The sequence below is a fragment of the Camelus bactrianus genome, chromosome 35 (genome assembly GCF_048773025.1).
Source record: "Camelus bactrianus isolate YW-2024 breed Bactrian camel chromosome 35, ASM4877302v1, whole genome shotgun sequence".
In the NCBI taxonomy this organism is placed as follows: Eukaryota; Metazoa; Chordata; class Mammalia; order Artiodactyla; family Camelidae; genus Camelus; species Camelus bactrianus.
The window spans coordinates 1430712-1453885 of NC_133573.1; the positions used below are offsets into that span (position 1 = coordinate 1430712).

The following is a 23174-nucleotide window of genomic DNA, read 5'->3' on the forward strand; positions in this document are numbered from 1 at the left end:
TTTGGCAACATGGCGGTCATGGGTGACCTTGATAGGAAGCCAGGCTGGAGTAACCAAAGAGTGAACGGGAGGAGGGGAGTGGGGGAGCGGGCCCAGAGGGCGCTTTGAGGTGCGCTGTGAGAGCAGCAGACCAGTGGAGCTGCGGCTGGAGGGGGACGTGGGTTCCAGGGAGGGCATCTTACTTTTAAAGACAGGAATGGCGGAGCATGCGTAGAGTGATGGGAATGACCTAGTGTGGGGGGAATAAATCGATAATCCAGGAAAGACGGGGATCCCTTCTAGAATGAAGAGCTCGAGAAGGCGAGGGGTTGGAAAGCTGCTAGTCTGGCCTCTCCTGGGAGAATAAATGGGGGGATGACTGAGATATGAGATCGGGAGGAGGGAAGGCTGCAGATTTGGTGGCGGGAAATTAAGGGGGTTCCTGTTTACTTGTTTTCTCGACGGACCACAGGGTGAGGCAACGAGATGAGGGTCTTGAGGGGAGTTGACATAAGAGGAAAGAAAGGCATCAAACCGCAGTCTGAAAGCACCGGGGGATGACCTTACCGGGATCTGTAGGGCGAATACAGGGCGATGCTGAGTGCCTGTTTGAACCTTGTGGCTATAAAATTTAAGTGCCAGTAGTCACCCCGGCTCTGTGGTTTCCTCCAGGACGGTTCAGTTGCTGGGGTGCAGGCGTGGAGAAGATGGAGTGTTGGGTGCAGGTGGACTTGGGATTCAGCTTGGGGAGTGGAAGGAGGGAGGCAGGGTTTGAGGTTATTTCCAAGGGAGAGATGATAATGAGCAATAATTACACAAATCCAAGAATTTGGGAGATAGAAAAGATGCTGGAAGTACAGATTTGGGACCATCAGCTAAGGGTTGGACGAGATTGCCCAGGGAGGGGGCAGCATGGGAAAGAAGAGGGCCAGTGATCAAATCTGAGACTCAACACTTAAGGGGTGAGAGGAGGAGCCTTCGGGGTGACTGAGAGGGAGGAAACGGGGCCGGGGGGGAGGTGGTGTCATGGAAAACAAAGGAAAGAGCAGGGATGGCCAGCAGCATCCCATGCGTCCAAGAAGTCCCGGAATTGTGACTTTAGAAGTCCCTGGTGACCTAGCTGGAAGTGCTTTCAGAGGAACGTGGTGTGGGAAAAGTGGAGTGGGGTCGGAGGGTTAACAGTGTTAGGAACCTAGGGAACTTGACCCAGGTCAGAGGAATGAGAAATGGATTAATTTTCCAAGAGGCTACGGGAAAAGAAGCTATGACCTGAACTCAGGGGTTATATTTGGAACCAGAAAACGGCACTTGGCTTCCCCTGGGCCCAGAGCTGTGAGTGAGAGGACCCTCTGGGCCTAGGGAGGGAAGCAGGCATGGAAAGGGGTCAGGGAACCGGCAGGAGTGAGGACTGGGTCCTGAGGCATCTGAACAAGTGAGTAACTGTAAATTGCCTGCCCGTGTGTCACTTGTGCCTGGAGATTTCCCACTCCGGAGTAAAGCAGCTTGTGCACTCCCAGCGCCTCCGGCGGAGTGGAGGGGATGGGACGGGGCGGGAAGTGAGGGTGCGGTCAGGAAGGGCCAGCCCACAGTGTCAAGGCCAGGCTTTCAAACAGAGAAACCACTTTGCAGGGAGGCACAGAGGTGACCAGGCTGGGTGCCTGTGGGACATTTACATTAGGGACAATGTTACAGGTTTCACACCCCACCCCCAGTACCTGGAATAGCCCCCGTGAGCCACAGAAAGGTGAGTGAATATCTGAAGTTAAAAAACCTAGAGTCGGACCCCAGTGGAACCAGCAAAAACGTCTGTAGATGTGAGTTTTTGAGCCCAGGATATCTTGGCAGTGACAGTTTATGCTCTAAAAAAGCCCTGGATCGCTGGAGGGGGCAGTTCGCCATTTTTTGCCACGAAAGCCTTTGTGTTCTCGCCGCACGTCCTGCGTCCATCTCTTTCAGTGTCAGGATCGGGAGTCGGCCCTGGACCACGGTATCTCTCAACCTTACTTACGGCCCCTGCGTGGACTCCTGCCTCCACTTTGGTTGTTTTTCTCCCAGTTTCTCTTTCCTGCTGGTGTATGGCGTAAAGTTGCAGGGGTGGCCTGGCTTCCTCTTCCTGTCTAGTCTCCCGTGGGTGAGCTCAGATGCCCCATGCCCTTTCCCCTCCTTCCAAATGGGGGATGTCTGCTCGGCTTGGGAGCGTGGCGAGGAGACGGAAACCACAGTGCAACCGGGCATCCTGAAAGGGTGGTCCACAGAGGCCTGCTGGAGGGGCGGTTGCTGCTGCTGCTCTCTGCAGCCCTGGACCTCCTCCAGGCCACGCACACTTGGGTCAAAGCACGGGCGGCACCGTGCTGTCTACCAAGCCTCACCATGACTTCACACTTAACTCTTGCAAATGGAGTTTTGTAAATTGCCAGACCCAGAAAGTCAGTGTTTCTGATGTTTTTCACTGGTGGGGATTCTGAATGCAGAGCCCGGTGAGCAGCTTCCTGCTTACTCACTGGGCGCTCTCATTACCCGATGGCGGACCAGAAGCCACAGGGAGGCGCGGGGCCAGGTGAGGGTGGGAGGGCGTCTCTGGAGCGGACACAGAGGTCACAGGCCGGGCTTGTGTCTCCGCTGCTCTGATTTGCCTGGAGGTTGCTAACAGTGCTTTGCACTCGGGTCTGCTGGCACACTCATTCGCCCAGCCCACACTCCCAGACGTTCTCATCTTCCCTCAGTGGAATTCGCTCTGGGACAGAGGCTGCTGCCAGGTGCACACAGCAGGCAGCCTTCCCTCTCACTGTCCACCTGCCTTTCCCTTCTCGGCAGTTTCTTACTTGGCAGATAGCATTGAGAAGCGCCCAGTGTCTAGGTGGTGAGGTGGGAGTGGTGGGGTGGGGGAGCAGAGACAAGGTCTGCCGTCTACTCTCTTGTCGGCCCCTCCGACCTCCTGGGAGAGCTGTGAGTGGCGTGAACTCTGCACGTCCCTTTCCCCTCTGTCCCCAGCTGCTCTGTCATCACGAGGGGCCTTGGGGCTTCTTTTCACTCTCCATGGCCTTGTCGCCTAAGAGTCACGGCCGGGCTGGGCCCATTAGTCTTGGAGGCAACAGAAATTGCTTTGCCTCGGATTTGACAGTTTAGGCGATGACAGCGTTTATCCAGGCGCTTCCCACTTAGGAACAGGTCATATTTCTAGCAATTATTTATAAATTGGCTGTTGGCTACTTGAAAACAATTCTTTTCATGGAAATGCATTTTCAGGTGGTGGTTAGGTTTCCATGCCAGCACACAAAGGGCTGTCTCACTTGGATTAAAGTAAATTGTCAGCTTGTTGGAAGCGACAGGTCTCGGTCAAGGTTTAAATTGAAGAGGAGCAAGGGGGGGTTGGCCCGGGAGACTGAGAGGACGTCCCACCGGGTCTGCGCAACGATGCAGCCAGGCTGGGGCACGTGTACATGCGTGCATGCGTGCATACATTCATTCATTCATTCACAAGTCCTTTCTTTCTTCTCTCACACCCCGAATTCAAATCTTCAACAGCCCTGTTTGTTTTACCTGAAAAAATACAGCCCAAATTTCACCACTTTAAACTTTTTGCTAGGTACCACCATCCTAGTCCGAACCGCCATCCTCTTTTCAAATTCCTCTTCCTCATTTGTCCGCCCTGTCCCCTTCCCCACAGTCTGTTCTAAACGTCACTGCCAGAGTAAACCTTTCAAATGCAAGTCAGGTCTAGTCACCTCACAAGGATAATGCAGCGCGCATCCTGGAGGCTGTGCCTCCCGCCCTCCGCCCCGCTCCAGTCAGTTCCCCTTACCTCCTGCCAGCTCCACACAGGCGGGGGTCGAGATTCCTCAGGTGCCTGCTTTCTTCTGGGGTCTTGCCTGGTTTCCTTTCCGCCCACCCACTCTGTCTAAGTCCCGAGGTTTCTCCTCAGCATCCTGGGTGTTACCTGCCTTTGGAATGGGCTTAACCCCTACACTCTGCTTTAGGAGAACAAGACAACGGCAGCCCCCTCGCCTGCTGCACACACTCACAAGAGGACACCTGTTTCTTCTTTTTTGACTGTGCCCCATAGGTTCACAATTACAACGATTCATCTCCTCTCTCCTCCTCTGTTCATGGAGAATGGCAGTCCCGTTCCCACTCCTGTGTCAGTTTCCCTCCACTCGGCACCGGGCCCCTGACTGCCCCTCACCGTCAGTTTGTCCCTCTCCCTCCCGGCCCTGGGTCCCCAGCCTGCCAGTGGGCCTCCCCTTCCCGGTGTGAGCTGACATCCCTACTGGAGCCGACGCCGTCTAGGCCGCCCTCCTGCTCAAAGAAGGCCCCGATCTGCAACTCCCGCTGCCCTGTTGGCCTGACTGAGGCTTCAGTCACCCTGGCCGTTGGCTGCTTCTTGGAGCTCCTGCTGACACCATCCAGGAACCAGGGCTGACTCTTGCCCTCCTGTGGCCCGCTCAGGGTGTTTCTGGGCCATGTGTTATGACCACAGAGAACTCAGGGACTGAAAACGCCCCTCCCTGGCCTCCTCCATCGCCCAGCACGGTCCGACCATCACCAGCAGAGAAGGAACCCTCTTCCCGCGTCCGGGCTCTCCGTTCCGCATGGCGCCCCTTCCATCTACCCACAGTCTTCATGCCCCAGCCCTAGTTCCACCACGCTGGGGGCACTGCTGTCGAAGTCGCCTGCCCCTGGGGCTGCGCTCCTGCCATCATCAGCCTCTTCTCTTGACCACTTGTTTACAGGTTCCCAGCCTCTCTGCTGTCTGGGTGACGGGAGCACCCAGCCGAGACAATCTGAATTAATTTTGCAAATAAAATTTAATCAGACGACCTATCAAGTGCTTCACTAAATCAAGACGTATTACATCTCATGTGTGCCCTGAGCCCGTTCATCATGTAAGTCAGCCCCTGAAATGCCAGCCAGGCTCAGGGCAAAAAGGAAGAGCATTCTTGTCTCCAGATTTGCCACCTGAGAGGCCTCGCACTGCGCTTTTGCTGGTGACAACATCAAGAAGGCATCGTTAGTGGTATCGGAGTCAGGGTCAGATGCACTTGAAACAATCTCCGCTCTGACACTTACTAGCTGTGCGACTCTGAGCAACTTACTTGGCCTCTCTGAGCCTCAGTTTTCTTATGTGTAAAACGGAAATGATACCTCTCCAGGGGGCTGTTATGAGGTGAAAAGAAAGAAACCTACGTGAAGTGTCTGCATTATAGTAAACGTGCTCTAAATATTACTTCCTTTCCCCCCATACGCAGGAAGTTAAAAACCCCGCGGACGTCTTCACATCAGCCAGGCTGATGCAGTGGCATCTACACGCAACATAAATGATAGAAGATTAATGAGCGAGTAGAGTGCATACAAGTTAACAGTTGGATGAACGTACTTGATAGAGGCAGATGGACTCGGGACATTTTCAATTCACGCAGAAAGCAAGCAGGCAGACGTTCTCACCTGCCAGACATGGTGGGTGTGGGTGTCCTAGGTTGGTCTCTCTCTGGGTCGTGCTTTTTTTTCTCGCTCTGGCTCGGTAGCTGTGAGGGTTTGGTTCTATGGAGATTTCTGAGATCCTTAGTAAAGCCTCACCACAGTGATGGTGGTGCGGCCTCATCTTTTTGCTTCGTTTGCTCTTCCTGTCACTTTTCTAGGCGGCAACTAACTAGAGCCATGGAGGACTGGACAAAGGGGGGTGAGGATGCTCCTGTATCGTCTGCTGATGCTTGGATTGGGACTCCCAAGAAGTCTGTGACAGTGACCCCCAGGGGATAGCAGAGGACCCCTGGGGCCACGGGGTGGCAATTCTACTCTAAGCTTGGCCTCCTGGGAGCTGGGGAATGAGGTCTTGGCCCCCCAGGACTGACTTTGGGGCAGAGGGGCAGAGACTCCCTAGCTCCCCCTGCCTTCTCGGCTGTGCATGAATGAGGCACCAGCAGCCCCAGGACCCTCATCTCTGGTTCGGTGCTTACCTGTGCTGGGCCCTGAGTAGCGAGGGCCAGACACAATCTTCTTGTCCAGCAGGAGCTGCCAGTCCTGCCTGGCTGTGGTGCTTAATTACAGAGCCAGTTACAGAATGTAACTTAACTTCTTTAAGCAACAAAACTTAAAAAAAAAAAAAAAAAGTACTTTGGCAGCTTGAATGAAATACTTTCATGTGAATGGACATAAGGAAAGTGTGACCAACAGCCATGCTTCCTTAACCAGTGTGCTCAGAACACAGCTCAATCACTCTCATCACTCGGGGTTGTTACTGGAAACCACCCTACCACTCTGTGTGCTAGCGAGCCAGGACTCCGGAGCTTCGCGGGTATTCTGTCCCCGGAGCTGGGCTTCCTGGTTTCCTTATCCACCTTCTGTGATTTTTCAGTTGCCTCACTTTTGCCAGCTCGCCCGCCTCCCTTCTCCTCTCCCCTGTCCTGCACTTAGTGTGAATGAACGCTCTCAGCATCAGGCTTGGAGTGGGGCCTGGCAGGGTCTCTCTTGTTTGCTCTGAGTCTTTTTTGTTCCCTTCTTTATCTCAGTAGGGTTGAGTCCGCTAGCGGGTGGCGTTACCCTGCTGCCTGTGTTGACGCTGCATGTGCCCAGCTTTCCAAAGAGATTTTCAGGTCGTGGTCGTGGTCGACGAGGGGCCTGACTTTACATTTATTATGTCCGCAGCAGTGCTCCATGCATAGCTGGGTCCCTACACATATGTACACATTGAATTCATCACTGAATCTAATGAGACAGAATTGAATTGAATAGTTAGTTCCACTGAAAATAGAAATAGTTATACCATTAGAAAGAAAGAGAATTTCCATCATGTATACAAAAGAGACGGTTTGATAGTGGATAAGAGTCAGTAAAATTGGGGTTCTAGTTGGGTGATCTTAGATTACTTTATTCCTCAGTTTCCTCATCTGAGAAGTGGGCTGATTACAGGGCTGTGAGGATTACACGACATCCTGGCTGTTCAAATCGCTTGGTGCAACACTGGGCATGTGCTCAGCGCTTGCTGGTGTTAATAGGACGATAACAAAGCTTTGGTGCTTGGCTTGGTGCCTCTGGTGGGGCCGGTGCGAGCTTCACGGGGGCTTGTCTAGGGCCCTTTCCTTTTCTGCCCAGGATTTCATCCTCCTCGTTTCCCCCTCCCACGCCTCTGGGAAGATCTTTATTTGGCTTCAGCTTATATGGATATTAATGCAGAAATGTTAGGTCTGGAGATTTCCACAGCCTTTGACTAATAGACATTTGGAAAATTAAATATTTCTGTCAAGTGAGCCATAAATCCTGGCTGTTTGGGAAGGTGAGAAATCAAAATTGCAAACCAGCCAGGGAGGGAGCAAGCTGGTCCTGCTCCCTGGTGTGTGGTCTCGGGGGTGGGGGGCGAGGGTGGGTGGAGCCACGGGCAGCAGCAGCTGTGGAGCTGGAAGAGGAGCAGCCCCGGGGCTCAGGGCGGTCCGGAGAGGGCTGGTTGCTGCCGGTCCTCAGCTCGGCCCACTTGGAAGTTCAGATGGTTCTGACAGAGGCTTCCCCCTAGATCTGCATCAGGGCTTCAAGCCTCTCTTCTCTTCTTTCCCTCCTGTTTCGGCCTTCCCGTCTACCCACCCACCCGCCAGGCCCCGTCCCTCCCTTCTCCTGCCCCAGTGGAAGCATCAGTCCCAGCAGTTCCTGGCGCTGCGGGACAGCCGCTCGGGAAGCAGGAGCCTGCTCTGGGCATGCTTAGCCCCAGCAACAGCACACGCTGGGAGAGGCTCTCACGTGTAGACACGGCCTCCCAGACCACACAGCGGGGCAGCACAGGTCTCTCTCGGGAGCAGGAAACAGCAGGCGAGGAGATGTAGGTGAAGTTCTTTATGTAGGACAGGACCATCCCCAGCGCTCCTTCTCCCCTCCCTCGAGCCTCACGATGACCCAGAGACAGGCACCCACCTTCAGTCTCATCTGTGCTTCTGTCTCCTGCCTTCTCACCCGTTCATGTGTCTGGATCTGACTCTCGACTGCGGGGCCGCATACGTCTGGTGAGGGGCATGTCAGCTGGTCACCAGTTCTTCATGACCCACTGGAAGAGGGCTACAGACCAACCCAAGCCTATCTTGGGGAGGCGGGCCGGGGGTGCGGAGACTTGGAGCCATGCCGGCTCTTCCTTTTACGTGCGGGTTCACTCGGCGATTTTGAGGAGGTGGCTAGAATGTGCCAGCTGGGCTGGCTGCCGAGGAGACACAGATAGTACAGAGTCCATCTCACCTTGTGTGGAGCATCGTGCTAAATCCTTTAAACACATTAATTCACTTAACCCTAAGAGCCTTATGTTATCATTATCCACTTAAATAAGGGAGTCGGAAAAGTTAAGTGACCTTCCCAGATGCAAGAGCTGAGAATCAAACCCATGTCTGCCTTTCAGTCACTCGGAATCGCTTGCCAGTAAGGTCTTGCTGAAAAGTTGAGGGAGCCAGGCCTTGCCCCTGAGAAGCTCAGAATCTAGATGGAGAGCACACGAATATATTTGAGGGGGAAACTCAGCCTGGCATGGATGGCAAGGAACCAGGGAGGGCTTCCTGGAGGAGGTGATGCCGGAGCTGAATCTAGCAGGAGATATATATTAGGAGCCAGCAGGGGGAAGAGAAGAATGGGAGGTGTAGGGTATTGTGAGGCTGTGAGAAGAGCTTCAACAAATGCACAGAAGCCAGCAAAGACTTTTGTTTAGGTCACAGCAAGCAGGCTGGAGCCAAGGTGTGAGGGGAGAGAGAAGCCAGAGATATGGCAGAGATCAAATTGTGAAGGGTCTTGTACGTGAGGCTAAAGGCACAAAGAAGCCCCTGCGGGGATGTCTACAAAAGGGCACAGGTTGAGACCCTCTGGGCAGCTGGATAGGAGGCAAAAAACAAAACAAAACAAAACAAAACATGAGGCCTGCTGCAGATACCAGTGAGAAAGGTCTGGAAGGGGGTAAATTTGACTCTCTACAACGGCCAGTTGACAGGACTCAGTGCTGATTGGACATGGGGAGTGTCATTTGTGGAGAAGGGAGGAGCCACGTCTGGTGGACCAGAGTGGGCAGCCAGTTCCCAAATACGTGCAGCTTGCCTGCTTATTGGCAGTGGGGACCCTCACTGTGGACACCCGCCCTGTTCCGGCTTCATGTGGTTGAAGTAGATGATTTATGACCTCTGGGCTGCGGGATGCATGTGACTATTGAGATGTCAGTCATGCAGGCAGGGACCCAGCTGGCCCAGCTCCCAGGAACTGGCCTAGGGAAGTGGGCGTCCCCACCTCATCTTCCCCCTAGGCACAACCTCTTGTTTGTCAGTTACAAAGGAAAGCAACTCTCTGTGCATTGGACATATGGACAGTGTCTATTGCTGCCCTCTTTTCCCATGTGGCCTCAGGGTTACTTGGCCAGCCAGCACTGCTTTTGGACCTAGCTGCTCCTAGGATACCAGCACACGGCCGTCTGGAATGCAGCTGCCCTGAAGCCCTCAGCCTAGCTTCAGGAGAGGAGCTGTGAGAACCCGGGGGTGCTTCCGGGATCCCCCATACTCCAGCTTCTCTGGGCTCTAGGAAACAACTTCTGGGGCCTGGGTGAACCCGGTGCCCAAGAAGAAGCTTGTAAAAGGAGTTAAGACAATCCTTAACTTTTTAGGTCCCTGGGAGGAAAGCAGGGTGGAATGCAACCTTAACTTTCTGGAGTAAAATGTGAACTTCTGAAAACTGAGGACTAAAAGCCAAGTTCAGCCTTGACTAGGCCAAGGGCTGGGGAAGAGCAGCAGCCGCCCTCCTGCGGTTATGAGCAGGATGGGTAGGCTTTGCTCATCGTCCTGCTGGCTTCCTCCCGCAGCTTAGCAGGCCCAAGCACTTCCGGAACTCTGTCCTCTGACCAGCCTCCATCCAAGGAAATCAGACACACGCACTCCCGGCTTTTTGGCTCTGAGTTCCTCCCCACCCTGCAGAAAAGCCCAGCTGTTGTTCAGACAGACAGGAACCCCCATCTGCTTTCTCTCTGGCTGTTACCCGCCACGTCTGGGGTGGGCTATGCCTCCCAGGCCCACCATGGGCACAGCCACTGTCCAGTGTGACTCCCAGCTGAGTCCCGATGGCCTGACCCATTACCTGTCTCAGACGAGGTGCTCCAGGTGTGTCTCATGAACGTAATACAAGCTCCCAGAGGACCTCTTAAAGGCTGAGGGTGTGTGGGGTGGGGGCAGGACCGTGAGGGAGAGTTGGGGCCGGGGAGACATGCTTAGCAGGAAGGGATTGGCAGCCCGAGGAAGGGCCCCAGGGCCTGGGCCTGGATGGCAGCGGAGGCTGCTGCGCCCTGGACCCCCCGCCCTGCTCCCTCTCACCACGGGTGCGCTAGGCCTTCGTTACTCTGGCAACTCGCCCCGCTCAGAGGGCAGCGGGCCGCTGAATCCAGCCCCTTGTTACAGGGGAAAATGCTCTCACTGAAGCTCAGGAGCGGAGCTGCTGCCTTTTATTGCAACCGGCGCCACCGGCTTCCATCTGTAAACTTAATTAGTGTGCGCGCGGGGAAGAGGGCCGGGGAATCCAGGCCGCCGCGGGGGACAGCCGGGGCGACGACCACTGCATACTACGCAGGGGCGCGGGCTGAGCCGAGGGGCTGGCAGGGCCGACCGGCCCCAAGCGCCCCCGCCCCAGCGTTGACCTTGGCTTGGCCTGTTCTGATTCCCCGACTTTGCGCAAGGAGTGGGGTCGAAGCTCACGGATGGAAAGGGTCTTAGAGCCCCGAGAGAAGACAGGCGTCTCCTGGAGGAAGCCCCCCTCCCCCTACAAGGACGCGGTCGACTCCTGCCCTGCCCTGGGGGCGCTCTAGTCCCCAGTGCCTGGGCCTCCTGCAGCCGCAGCCCTCCGGCGGGGGCGCCTGCCCGCCCCGCCAGGGGAGGCCGCCTGCGCCGGGAATGATGATGCGCCCGCTCGCCCGCGCCTCCTTGGTTTAAAGGGCAGCAGCCCAGCTGCTGTAGCAGGTAATTAGCCGGACAGACGAGGACGCGCGCGGAGGTAGAGGTTCGCCGTGAAGACAGGCGCCCTTCTCCCTGCCTCGCTCCCTAAAGGCTCCCGAGTGGGATGACGAACAAAGCGTGGGCCCTCCGGACGCGGGCTGATTTGGACCCATCTCAGGACTTAGCACAAGGGCAGCTCTTTGTTTACAGCTCCTTTTTCTCTTCCCATTTCCTTTTCTCCCACCTCCTCCCCTTTTCCGGTTATCTGCTCCACCAAGGGGCGGGGGTGGGGCAAGGGGGCCCTGTCTAACCACCCACCTCCAATCCTGGTTATTCTGTTGGGGACCCTTTGCCTGGGAGGCTGTCACACATATCAGGGCCGAGGCAGTGCTGCCGGGCCAGAAAGGCGTGGGAGGACGGACTGCGGAGCCCACGTCATCCAGCCCAGGGGGAGTGCTGTGCTGCCAGCGGGCGGAGGTGCCCGCGCTGCCGCCAAGCAGGGCTTTGCCGGCGGTGGCCACCAGCTGCTGACCTCATTAGGGTTCAAATCATGACGGAGAGGGCCATTAAAGGTCCATAAGAACCAGAGCTAAATGGCTGCGAAGATACTGACAGCCTCCCTGGAAACTGGCTTTCCAATGAGCTGCTGTGTCCCCTCCTCCTTTAATTAGCAGGAGGGAGCTGGACAAGTTGTTACAACTGCAGGGAAAACGATAAAAGATGGCTTTGTATTAGTGTGGCAAATTTTATTAAACCGAGAGAAAGGGTAACTGAAACATGACAGCCGGGTGTGTAGTGCCTCCTGAATCTGTAATAACCCAATCTTGTTCTGCATCATCCCTGCGTTGGCAAACGGACTATAAAGCATTTAGCAGACCCAGTACTGTCAGAGGTACAACGGAGCATAGCCGAGTGGGGAGGGGCAGGTAGGGGAAGAGGGTCTCCAACCCAGGGCAGTGCTCACTGGTTAATGAGCAGAAATACAGCCCCGGCCCAGCACCTGCCGGTGACCCCTGCCTCTGCTTCCTTTCAGCTGGTCCCAGGAGGCCCCTACTAGCACCCCGTTTCTGAGTTCATCCTGCCTGGGCAGCACATTTCCTCATAGCCTCAGGCTTTGTCCTCCCCAGAGAAACAGAATGAAATCAGGCAGGCTCTGCTGTCCTGCCCAGAATGAGCCCTGGGGCATGCATATCAGCCTGGTGGTCTGGGGTCTGTGGCTGCTCCCTGAGGTCCAGGTGCCCCCTCTGCTGGCCTGCTGTCTCTTCATTGCTGTATTTCCATGCGGTGCACAGTGCCTGAAATGTAATTGGCCCTCAGTTCAATTGTAGAGTGACTCAGTGGATGTGTGAATATATGCTTTACTCACCCCTGGTCTGGGAACCTCAAGGCTGACCCTGTGGTGACACAGGCATGATTCAGTGACCCATCTCACTGGGATCTGACGGCTTTTGGAGGCAGCCTCTGCCACAGGGTCCCTTCCTCCAGGCTCCACCAAACCTGTCATTTGCGGAGTCCTTACTGACGCCAGGCGGCATGCTAAGTGACTCACCCATGCTGTTGGTTCTCCCAGCAACCCCTGAGATGGGTCCTTCTAGCTCTCTTTTATGGGCAGGTTAAGTGAAGATGCTGAGAGGTTAGGGATGTGACTTATCCTCCGCTCCCTCCCTTCCCTGGGTGTCTATAGGCAGACCCTGACCTGAGGCCTGAGACACTCACAAATTGTGATGGTCATTGCCAAGGGGTAGTGTGTACAGTGGTTAAATCACAGGCGATCTGGCTCCTTAACCTGCTTCCTTCCCGACTGGAGGGATAAACTGAGGCCAGTCACCATACTGGGAGGTCGGCCGCATCTCTCTTCCCTCCACCCAAGCCTGTAGCTGGGCTGTGACAGTGGCAGGTGGGCCTGGGGCCTGGCTGTGCCACTGTTCAGCAGTGCTTCATGGGGCATATCCCTTGGCCACCTTCTGTATACAACTTGATCTGCTTTTCACACCCTGCCTCTCATACCTTTTCATTGTAACCATAGTGCTAATGGTATCAGAAGTTTAACTTAAAAGTGTGTTGGTGGGGTTAACCGTGGATGCCCTCAGTGGTTCACCCCAGCTGCTTCTATCTCCTCCCCTCTCCTTTCCCCTCCCCCCTCATTTTCTTGGAGGTCACCCCACCCGCACACTCCCCTCCCTGGTCCGGACCCTCACGACAGCTTTCTTCTCTCCCAGTCTTTGTCCCACGTGGCTCTGGTATTTGCTGCTTGGGGATTGATGCTCACAGACAAACTTCTGGGTGTAAGTGAAGTGCCGTTGCTTCCATTCTGATGAGTGGCACACTGTCTGTCCCAGGCCTGCTCTGCTGGCCTCCACCCCACCCTCCCCTCTGTATTCGCATCGGCCCAGGAGCTCTTGTTCCCATCAAACGAGTCAGGGGAGAGATCTTGGAAGAGTAATTAATTTGAGCAAATGTGTGTCAATGTCCTCGGAAATACAAGATGTCAGTACCAACCACCTGTGCTTGCTGCTCTGGCCACAAAGCTCCAGAACGCAGGCGGGCCTCTCTTTAGAAAAACCTCTAGGTCCAGGCTATTTGTGTTACAAAAAAAAAACAAAACAAAACAAAACAAGGTCACTTTACGAAAGGATTTACTGGTAGGTCCTTTAAAATTGGAGCTCTTTTGGTGTATTTAAGTAGTTTACAGGTCATTAAGTATTTGACAGGGGAAATTTAGGGACCAGAAAACTTTGTGTTCAAGCTTAAGAACCAGTGCCTGTTACAGATTCTTCTGAAATGATGATGATGCAGCCCAGAAATTGTATGTAAGCCGGCAAGCAAAGGCAGGCTGACTCGCCGAAGCGTGGCTGCACACACACCCTTCAGACTTGCTTGCTGGGGCCCCTACAGAAACGTACCTGTTTTCTTTAATGATGAGCACTGAGAGCAGAACTAAGCTTTCTGTGCCAGTTCCCTGATTGATCCCTGTCCGCTCAGCTCTGCGATCCGGTAGGCTGGCTGGGAGATTGCCTAACTGAAAACAAGAGTTCAAGTCAATGGCCTTTTAAGATTTTTTATTGTCTGATGTTCCTCTAGTAGCCTCCCTTTTCAGTCCTCAGAGCTCCTTTCTCTTCCCTCCTCTTACTTCAGATCTCCCGCCTCACCCCCCACATCTCGCTCTGAGCTCAGCATCGCACCTCAGACTTCACGGACGTGATGGAGGAGATGAAGGCTTCAGACTGGAGCCCCCTCACCCTTCCTCCCCTAAGTCCACGAGCCCGCCTGCTGCTGTGCTCAGACTCATCCCTCCTGAAACTCGGAGAGCCAGTCTCTCCACGTGGGCTCTGCATCCCAGCCTCTTTCCTTCTTAAGGACTCGCCTGGGGTCCTTCCCAGCAGTGTACAGACCTGCTCTTTTATCCGTTGTCTTTGAAAACGTCACAAGCCGCCTGCGATTGTCATACGTCTTTCAGCTCCTGCTCCATCTCTGCTCTCTTTCGCCGCCGAACGACTCAAAAGAATTGTCTGCACAGATGGCCTCCTCCTGTCCACCTCCCAGCCACCCTCCTGCCCGCTTCAGTCTGGCACCCCTCCCCACCACGCCACTTCACAACTCGGGGAGGTCACCGGCAGCTTCCATGTCGCCCGCCCCCACCGACACTTTGTCGTCCTCACCTTGGCTTCTCCGCAGCATCCCACACCCTCTCCTTCTCGGAGACACTGTCTCCAGGCTGTGCTCCTCTGCCTTCCCCCTCCCCTTCTGTTTATTCCTCCTTTTCTATCGTCTAAATATTGGACATCCCAAGTCTTGGCCCTCAGCCTGTTTCTCCATCTGCACACCCTTGCTAGGTGAGCTCACCTGTTATCAAGCTTTAAATACCGTCTATATAGTGATGACTTCCAGATTCCTCTCTTGAGCTTTCGTCTTGCAATTCTGTCTGTCTCCTTGAATTTTTCATTTGAATGTTCTACAGATATCCCAAACATATGAAAAGAAACCAAACTCTTGATTTGTGTTCTCAAATCTGTTTCTCCCTAAATCTTCCCCCAGCTCAGTAAATAGCGCCCTTGCCCACCCATTTGCAAAGCCCCGGTTTCTCCTCTCTCTCCCCTCTGACATCTCGTCTCCCACCAGGTTCTGCCAGTTTACCTCCAACGTGTGTCTCAAATGAACACCCTTCTCTCCATCTCCCTTGCCACCCTCTAGCCCCGGTCACCATCGTCTCTCCCCTGACCTAGGACAATAGCTTCCTAATTGGTGTCTTTACTGCCACTCTTGCCAAGTGTTCTTTACACAGCACAGCATTTCAAAAATATCAGTTGTCTCATGTTATTCCTCTGCTTAAAGGTTATTCATTATCCTGAGAATAAAATCCTAACTCCTCGCTGTGCCATATAAGGCTCTGTATGATCTGGCCCGTCCATCTAACTTCCTGCCCTCATCTTGCACTTCTCGATCGGCTGCCCTCCCAGCAGCCATCTCCGCCCGTCTTCCATTGTAGTAGAACCCCAGTTTTGCTCAGCTACGAATTTTTTTCATGAAAGAGGTGGTGACGTTTTCAGAGAAGGTGAGCCCTTCTCCCCTCCACGGGACGTGACCATGGTTAATCTAAGCTAACTGTGGTCACGTCATGACGCCATTGCCAACGATTGGTTTCAGAGTGGGACTGGTTCTGCGCCATGGACTAAAGAGAAGTTCTGCTGGCCACGTCTAGGAAAGATGCACTGACCTTGTGAGAGAGTTCTGCATGGGGGGGGGGGAGTTGCCTCCAAGCCACCCTTCCTGCCTTCCCGGTGTTGGTAGGTGAGGATTCAGTGCTCCCCACCTGCTGGGTGACCGGGGCACATCCCTTCCCATGAGGTGATGGATGATGCTTCTCTCATAGGGCCCCCAAGAGGACTCAGTGGGGTCAGGTAGGCAGAGCTCCTCTCCTAGGACCTGCCATCCCTGGAGCCCGAGAACTGTCACTTCTCTTTCCTTCCTCTTCCTCTTCTTGGCTGCTCTCCCCAACAGGTGTTGTTGACCTGCCCTCACTCCCTGCCCGAGCCCCGGCTCTGCACCGGAGCCCAGCGGCGGGCAGCAGCTTCTCGGTATAACATAAAGGCAGTTTCTTTAGCTGCTTCTTTTTGAACAACAAAATTAAAATTGCCTCTCCGTCTTCCTTGGCTGCCTCAGCCGAGCGCCTTGCCAGCGTGTTTACATTAAGGGATCTGCGGGGATCCTGCAGGTTGTGGGCTATGTGTGTTCTGTCTGTTTAGTGCGGCTCCCACTTTGCCTAATTTCCTCATACAGCTCAACATTCTGATTTTTTCTCCGAGGCTGTGAACGGAGAAGGGAAATTGCGGCTCTGGATGGGGCCTTCTTCCACAGACCCTGCGCGACCCCCCCAGAGTCGTCCTCTCGCCCAGTTAGAAACCTACCTGGCTGTTAGGAGCCAGAGTGCCTGCCGACGGAAGGCTCCTGTTCCGGGCCCTAATTACCGCTTGATGGAATGAATAAAGACATTGTGGTTTCTACATTTTACTTACAGAGTTGCTGATGCGGTGAATGTTAGATGAAATGTCTCTTTCCTCAGAGAGATTAAAAACCCAAGTGCCTCGGCCGCAGATCGGAGCGGCTGGTTGAGCGACAGGCTTTCCCTGCCGCCCTGGCGAGGCCCTCCCGTGTGAGCAGGTCTGGGGTCTGCGAGAGCCGGTGAAGACAAGTAAAAGTGAGGCAGGCTCTTACCGGGCACTGGTCTCCGCAGACGCGCCCTTGCTTCCTTCCCACGAGGACGGGACGCGGTGGCTGGCCGTCCGCAGCGTGCAGGTAGGGACGCTGAGGCTCGGAGACGTATTCTGCCTCTCGCCAAGGGCGCGCGCGGTGAACGACACGGCGGGACGGTGGTTTGAATTCAGGCTTCCGGTGCTGAGTGCTCTTTCCCTCTGGCCCCGGGGCGCTTTCCTGGCCCACTGGGTCCAGTCGGCCCAGCATCCCTTAGGAACCAGCCAGTTCTTTTCCTTGAGAGTGGATGGCAGGGAGGGTAATTTCTGCGGCATAACAGACCTCCCCCAAACTTAGAGGCTTCAAACAACAAACTGTGCTTTTTCACGGCTCTGTGTTAGCTGCGTGGCTCCTGTGGTCTGGGGTGGCTTGAGGGGGACTGGCAGGTCCGGGGCGGCCTGCGTCAGTAGCCCCTGGGGAAAGGGCCAGATGGTCGCGTCCTCTAGGAGGCTTGCCCAGGCCTGGCCTCTTCTTTGAATTTCATATGTAGATACAGCCACTGACATGGATGTAGCCCTAGATAAACATCTTTCCCCTTTGAAAGTAGCTCTGCTGGTTTGAACCCTGTCTGTCTGGACTCATTCATGTTTGGGTGGAAGGTTCCGAGCAGCAAGGGAGGGAAGCCCCAACGTACAGGCACTTTTAGAGCCCCTCTTACTACATGTCTTCTAATGTCCAGTTGGCCAAGGAAGCCATGTGTCCAAGGCCGGATTCGCGGGGTGGAGGAGAGACTCCGGCTCTTGATGGGAGGGCCACACGCACGCATCCAGAGATGGGAAGCTTCGCGGTCACTTTGCAGTCCACCGCAAAGGGCAGTGTTCTTCGGAAGGTCATTTCATGACTCCTAGTCCTGTCAGCTACGGGTTGGAGAGGGGACTTACTGATATCTGGACAGGATGTCACCAAGGCTGTTTCCAGACAGATGGTTTTTTGTTTTTGTTTTTGTTTTTTTTTGGTTCCTGTTGTTGTATTGTTTTTAACATGTAGAGAATGAGGAAACAAAACCGCCCTTTGGTAGTTTATCCACGTTCTCATAACCGGCCATTATCTTTTCATTATTCTTATTTCTCTGGACCAGATGCTTCAGATGCCTGGGAGTGCATGTTTGGACTTGGTGGTGGGGACCGTCCCTGCTCCGTCTGCAGCTGCAGAGATGAAGGAGGGAGCAGCTCTGTGCCCCCTTCCTGTCCCTTCTCTAGGGCTCACAGCGTGTTCTGGTTTGTCCATCTGAACGTTACATGGTTTTTCCCACATGACCTGGGAAATGCAGACCAGAGAATTTTAGGCTCTTTGAAGGAGGGAGAGGTTCAGAAGGATCTGTGCAGTGATGGAGTCTCTGTATGCCTTGACAGCTTCATCTCAGATTCTGTTCCTTCCCCCTGCCCTCCCCCCACCATCCTCTTTCCTGTGCTTCCAAGGCCATGGCAACCTGTCTTCTGAGTAGAAACTGCTATAATCAGAGATTTGTGGAAACCAGTTCCCAGGCAGCCTGCCTTGGGTACTATTAGGCCCTCAGGCCTTAGTTCAAGGTTCCCCTGAAACCTTCCAACAGGGGGAGAACAGGGCTGTCAGCCGTGTGAACACCGTGGCCCTTCCCCAGCTCAGCTTTCTCAGGTGAATGACTCTGGGGGCAAGTCGGACAGAGCCGGGCCCCCAGGCCTGGGACCCAAAGGTGAAAGGCCTTTGGTGCCTCGTGCAACCAGGACTGGTTAAAAATATTGGCTGGTGTGGGTCTTATTCTTTCCTTCATTGGCTTGAGCACCTCGCCCAGGGCCTGACACAGGAGAAATGTCCCAGCAGGGCCCTCAGCCCCTGACCACTGAGTGGGCGGCTGAAATCCTCTGGCAGAAGGTTCCAGGGGGTGGTGCTGGCAGCTTTGTTCAGGTGGAAGTGAGAGGGGGAGAAGGAGGAGGTGAGACCCCAGTGTGGGGGCCTGAAGGCTACACCACCGAAGGCTGCATCATCTGTCCCCCTAAGGCTGTCCCTCCCACCCTGGGGCGGCTGGCGCCCTCCCCGCACAGCCTGCAGGCTCCTCCTGCCCCATCAGCCTTTATGTGTCCCGTTAGAGCAAGAAAGTAAAAGGTTTTATGAGGGTGACTCCCCCACCTTCCCTGGCTCTGTCTTAAAAAAAAGGAAAAAAAAGGCAAAGTGTGTTCCTGCAAATTAAACAAATGTCACATCAGCGCTGGTTGCCTAAACGGCAGCGTTCCAAAAGCAGTGCCTCAGGCTAGGCCAGGGAAGCTGGATTTCCACTCTCAGGGCCTCCCAGGAAGGCCTGCCTGGTCCTTGTCTGTCCCTGGAGCAGAGGGCTGAGGAGGGATGTCGGTCTTCAGTTTGCCTCTCCCGGCAGGGCTGCGGGAGACCCCGGGACCCCTCTCATGAGGCTGCTCGGGGTTCCGGGGGCCCCTGCTACTACAGGCCGCATTTTGTGTATGTCTAGAAGGTGAAATGGGGGGTAAATCTTCCGCTTTCTTCCCATTCTCAAAGAAGTCGGTGACCCCAAAAAAGATTACAGACTGAGGAGAAATAGTATGACTCCCTCACTGTGGACAGAAAGAACCTTGGGCCCAGAGTTGCTTGAGTCAGATCACACAGCACATCAGTGGTTTTTGTTTAAAGATGAAATCCAAATGTTTAAGGAGAGGGGCCTGATAGCAAGTAGGGGAGGCCTTTTCTCATTTCCTGGCAATTTGCAAGCAGCTTGTCTCTTAATTGATTGTGTGTGTTGGTTTCTTCGGTTGTTTTTTGTTTTGTTGGTTTTTTTTTTTTTTTTTTTTGAGTGGAATCACTCCCAGAAGTAAAGGGGCTGAGGTGAGCAAAATAAATAAGGAATAAACAGGCTCTGCATTCATCTCCCCCACTCCCCCTGCCCCTCTGCCCCTGCCGCCCCACCACGTGGCTTTTCCTCTTAAGACCTTGCCAAGAACAGAATTACCATTCCTACAACCTGCCACTTAAATAAGATATTTATCTTTTTTTTAAGCTAAAATAATACTTGCTATGACAGAAATGCCATAACCCTGTCAAGCAAAGATGGCCCCCAACTTACGACGTCCTGGTGGACTTTCAGGGTCTCCGAGAGCACTGCTCTTGCTGTCCCTGTTGTACTCGCCCCAGGGCGTGCATCTGCCTCCCAGAAAGAGCCAAAAAGGGGAAGCCCTTAGACTGCTGTTCCAAGTGGGAGGCGGCACGCCAGTCTCTACGCCCGGTCCTGGCCAACTTGCCTGCTTCCTTATTTGGGTTAATTTTATGGCTTTTCACGGGACTTGAAGACTGTCACTCAGATTGGACCCTGTCAGCATATTCCCTGACGAAGCCAGCCTTTGGCTGCATTAAGGCCGAACAGAAAACCTAGGAAGGGCTCTGGCCGTTATGACCTAGATGGATGTCAGAACGGGAGCTGTCCTTATGTGTCCTCCAGAGAACAGAGCGAGTGACAGCGGAATCTCAGTTGCTCAGTCAGTTACCTACCAGACTTCACAGTGTTTCCAAAATAGTGAGGTTTCACAGACTTCAGTCATTGGATTATCACAATTTTTGCCATGTCCTTGTACACTTTTACTATTATTTACTATTATTTATTTAAAAGTTCTTTAGTTTAATGACAGTTTTACTTAACTGTTATTTTAAAGGGGGATTTTGTTAGTGGGAGAAGAGTTTCACTTACTAGAACAGAAGATCACCTTGACATATAAGACAATAAGACAATACTTTTCACTGCTGTCCCGACACAGGGATTGGGAATTCAGGAGGGTGTCGTTTATCTCTGACAGTCACGGGACCCACCGCACACACTGCAGACCAGCGCGCAGGCGGCACCATGTTCTGTGCCATCGCTTTCCCCATCTGGAAAAGCTTCAGAACCATTTATCTTTTTCATCACTGGCCATTATCTGTGAGGAAGAGAGAAGACAGTTCCTTTGCCAAGTGCAGGGAGTCGCCGGACCATCAGGCATCAGGCTTTGAAGGAGCTAATGGAGGTTTGAAACTGCAAATGAGAGCCCAGTGGCAGGACATGGCGCTGAAGCCAGAGGGCACCAGGCTTGACACCATTTCCCCCACTGTGGCTCCACCTAGAAAGTTTGGGGAACCCGACATGTAGATTGTGAGTGGTAAGACAGGCCAAGAAGAGCAAAAACAGTGTATGCTTAGAATAAAGGGCTTAAGATACAAACTACTTTATACAGAATAGATAAACAAGGTCCCCCAGCACGGGGAACTATATTCAAAAGCTTGTAACAGCCTATAATAGAAAAGAATCTGAAAAAGAATACATATATATGTGTGTATAACTGAATCACTATGCTGTACACTTGAAACTAGCACAACATTGTAAGTCAACTAAACTTCCATTAAAAGTTTTAAAAATAAATGATAAAAGTTGTTTGAAGTAATAGAAGGCTTAGAAGTTGTTCAAATGAGGAAGAAAATCACAGCAGATTTCAAACTCCCAATTTATCCCTTCCCACCCCTTCCCCCTGGTAACCATACATTTGTTTTCTATGTCTCTGAGTCTATTTCTGTTTTGTAAATAAGTTCCTTTGTCTTTTTTTAAGATTCCACATATGAGTGATATTATACGGTATTTTTCTTTCTCTTTCTGGCTTACTTCACTTAGAATGACAATCTCCAGGTCCATCCATGGTTCTGCAGGTGGCATTATTTTACTCTTTTTTTTATAGCTGAGTAGTATTCCATTGTATAGATATCCTGCCACATCTTTATCCAGTCATCTGTCAGTGGACATTTGGGTTGTTGCTATCTCTTGGCTATTGTAATTGTATCCATTTCTTTTCCTATTTAGCTTTTGGAAACAGTATTGAACCCTTCGCTTTGAGTAAGCTCTTGGTTTTTTGAACAATGTGTAGGTGATAAGCCTTGAGATAGAATGAGTGCCTGCCTTTTTCCCTTCCTCTCTATTTCCCTCTCTCCCTTCCTTCCTCCCTTCCTTTCCATCAGGCCACTCTTTCTACCCATTCTTCTCTCTTGAAAGAGGCAGTAGCCATGGAGGTGGCAGCCCCTGGAGGCTGAGGAGGCAACTGGCATGGTAGAAAGATCAGTTACACACAAGGAGACTGAGCCAAGAAGTACATCCTGTTGGAGGTGTTTTTTATAAATATGGAAAGAGAGGGGCTGGAGAGAACCCTGAGGTGTTGGATTGGAATTGGAAGCACCGGTGTGTAAACTAATGAGTTTAAAATATAGCTACACTGAGAGAGAGAGAAATGCAGCTGGATGTGTCTGTATGTTTGTGTGTCTACGTGTGCACATGTGCATACTTCCCAGCTCTGCTCTCCAAGAGGGTTTAGAAACAATGACACTCCGGCGGAAATAAACACACTGAGTGCCCAGATCTTGGTGTCCTCATATCAATATCCACTAAAGGGAACCAGTACTTGTTGGAAATATTGGCTCCAGGCAGGGTTGAGGCAGAGGAACTACAAGATGGTTGTGGGTCACCTGTTGCTCAAGAAAGTAAGGAAATGCTCAAGGAATTGCAGACATTTTCAAAGACCATAGACGCCGGCTTGCAAGGATCCTCTCTGGCCAAATCTGAGCCACGTTAAGCATCAAAGTAAGTAGCGACAGTGACCGATTACCACGCATTAAGTAAAACAGGAATCCACAAGTCCAGTCAGAGGTGAATACATAAATACATAGGGAGAGGGAAAGCTTTCCTTACAGAAGGATGCCGACTTTTCTATAAATCCAAAATTATTTCCAAAAAGGTAATCTGTGCACTCTAAGCATACAGTGTTTCTGAAACAAATAGGGTTCCAAAGTTGTATAGTTTCAGAAAGACAAAAAAGTGAGTATCAGCATGATTCCAAGAAACGCAGTTGCAGAAAAACAACTAATGGATGAGATAAAGGGGCGTATCCCACTTTTCCGGTGGAAACGAGCATGTTTCTTTCCTGTGGACTGAGAGCTCCCAGCAGAGAATCCTTCCACACAGCCGCCCACTAACCCTAACCCCACCTTCAGCAAATATCATTTTTGCAAGAAAAATTAAGGGCTATATTATCATTTCCTTTAGAATATGAGGGAGAAGGTAAAGTAAACATTAAGCTATTTATTAGAAAAGGAGAAGTTGTTGGACTTCAAGCTAAAAAAAGCAGGAGAGAGAAAATGAGACAGAGAGACAGACAGGAGAGGGAATCTCATTCTTATTTGTGCCCTTATGTACAAAGTTACAAGCCCTACTCGTTACAAGTTCTTCTGAGTGTGGGTTTGGACCACTTGGGTATCACTAATGTGGTGGGAAAAGGCTCCTGTCTCCCCGCCAGCTGAGGCTCAGTTTGGCGCTAGAAGCCGGTGGAAGGGGCAAGGGGGCAGTGAGCTGCAGGGTCGCACTGCCAGTGAGCGGCGCTCTGCCCCCGTGGGCCGCCCCGGCTTCATTTCTCTGCGCTCTCCTCACTCTAGGCTCCAGCCAACCTGAATGACTTGCAGAGTAGAATATGGTATATCCTTGTCACCTCCTTCAGGAGGTGACATTATCTTACCCATCTGAGTGTCTAACATTCT

At 52.8% G+C, this 23174-nt stretch overlaps 1 protein-coding gene across 1 annotated transcript in view; it reads left to right on the forward strand.

Annotated features, from left to right (window-relative positions):
• Window positions 1–21029, forward strand: part of LOC141575976 (uncharacterized) — a 50245-nt gene extending 29216 nt beyond the window's left edge. The window contains exon 4 of the mRNA XM_074357987.1: window positions 20423–21029. Within this exon, the coding sequence (XP_074214088.1) occupies window positions 20423–20751 (329 nt within the window). The 3' untranslated portion in view covers window positions 20752–21029. The remainder of the gene's footprint in view (window positions 1–20422) is intronic.
• Window positions 21030–23174: the final 2145 nt, after the last annotated feature.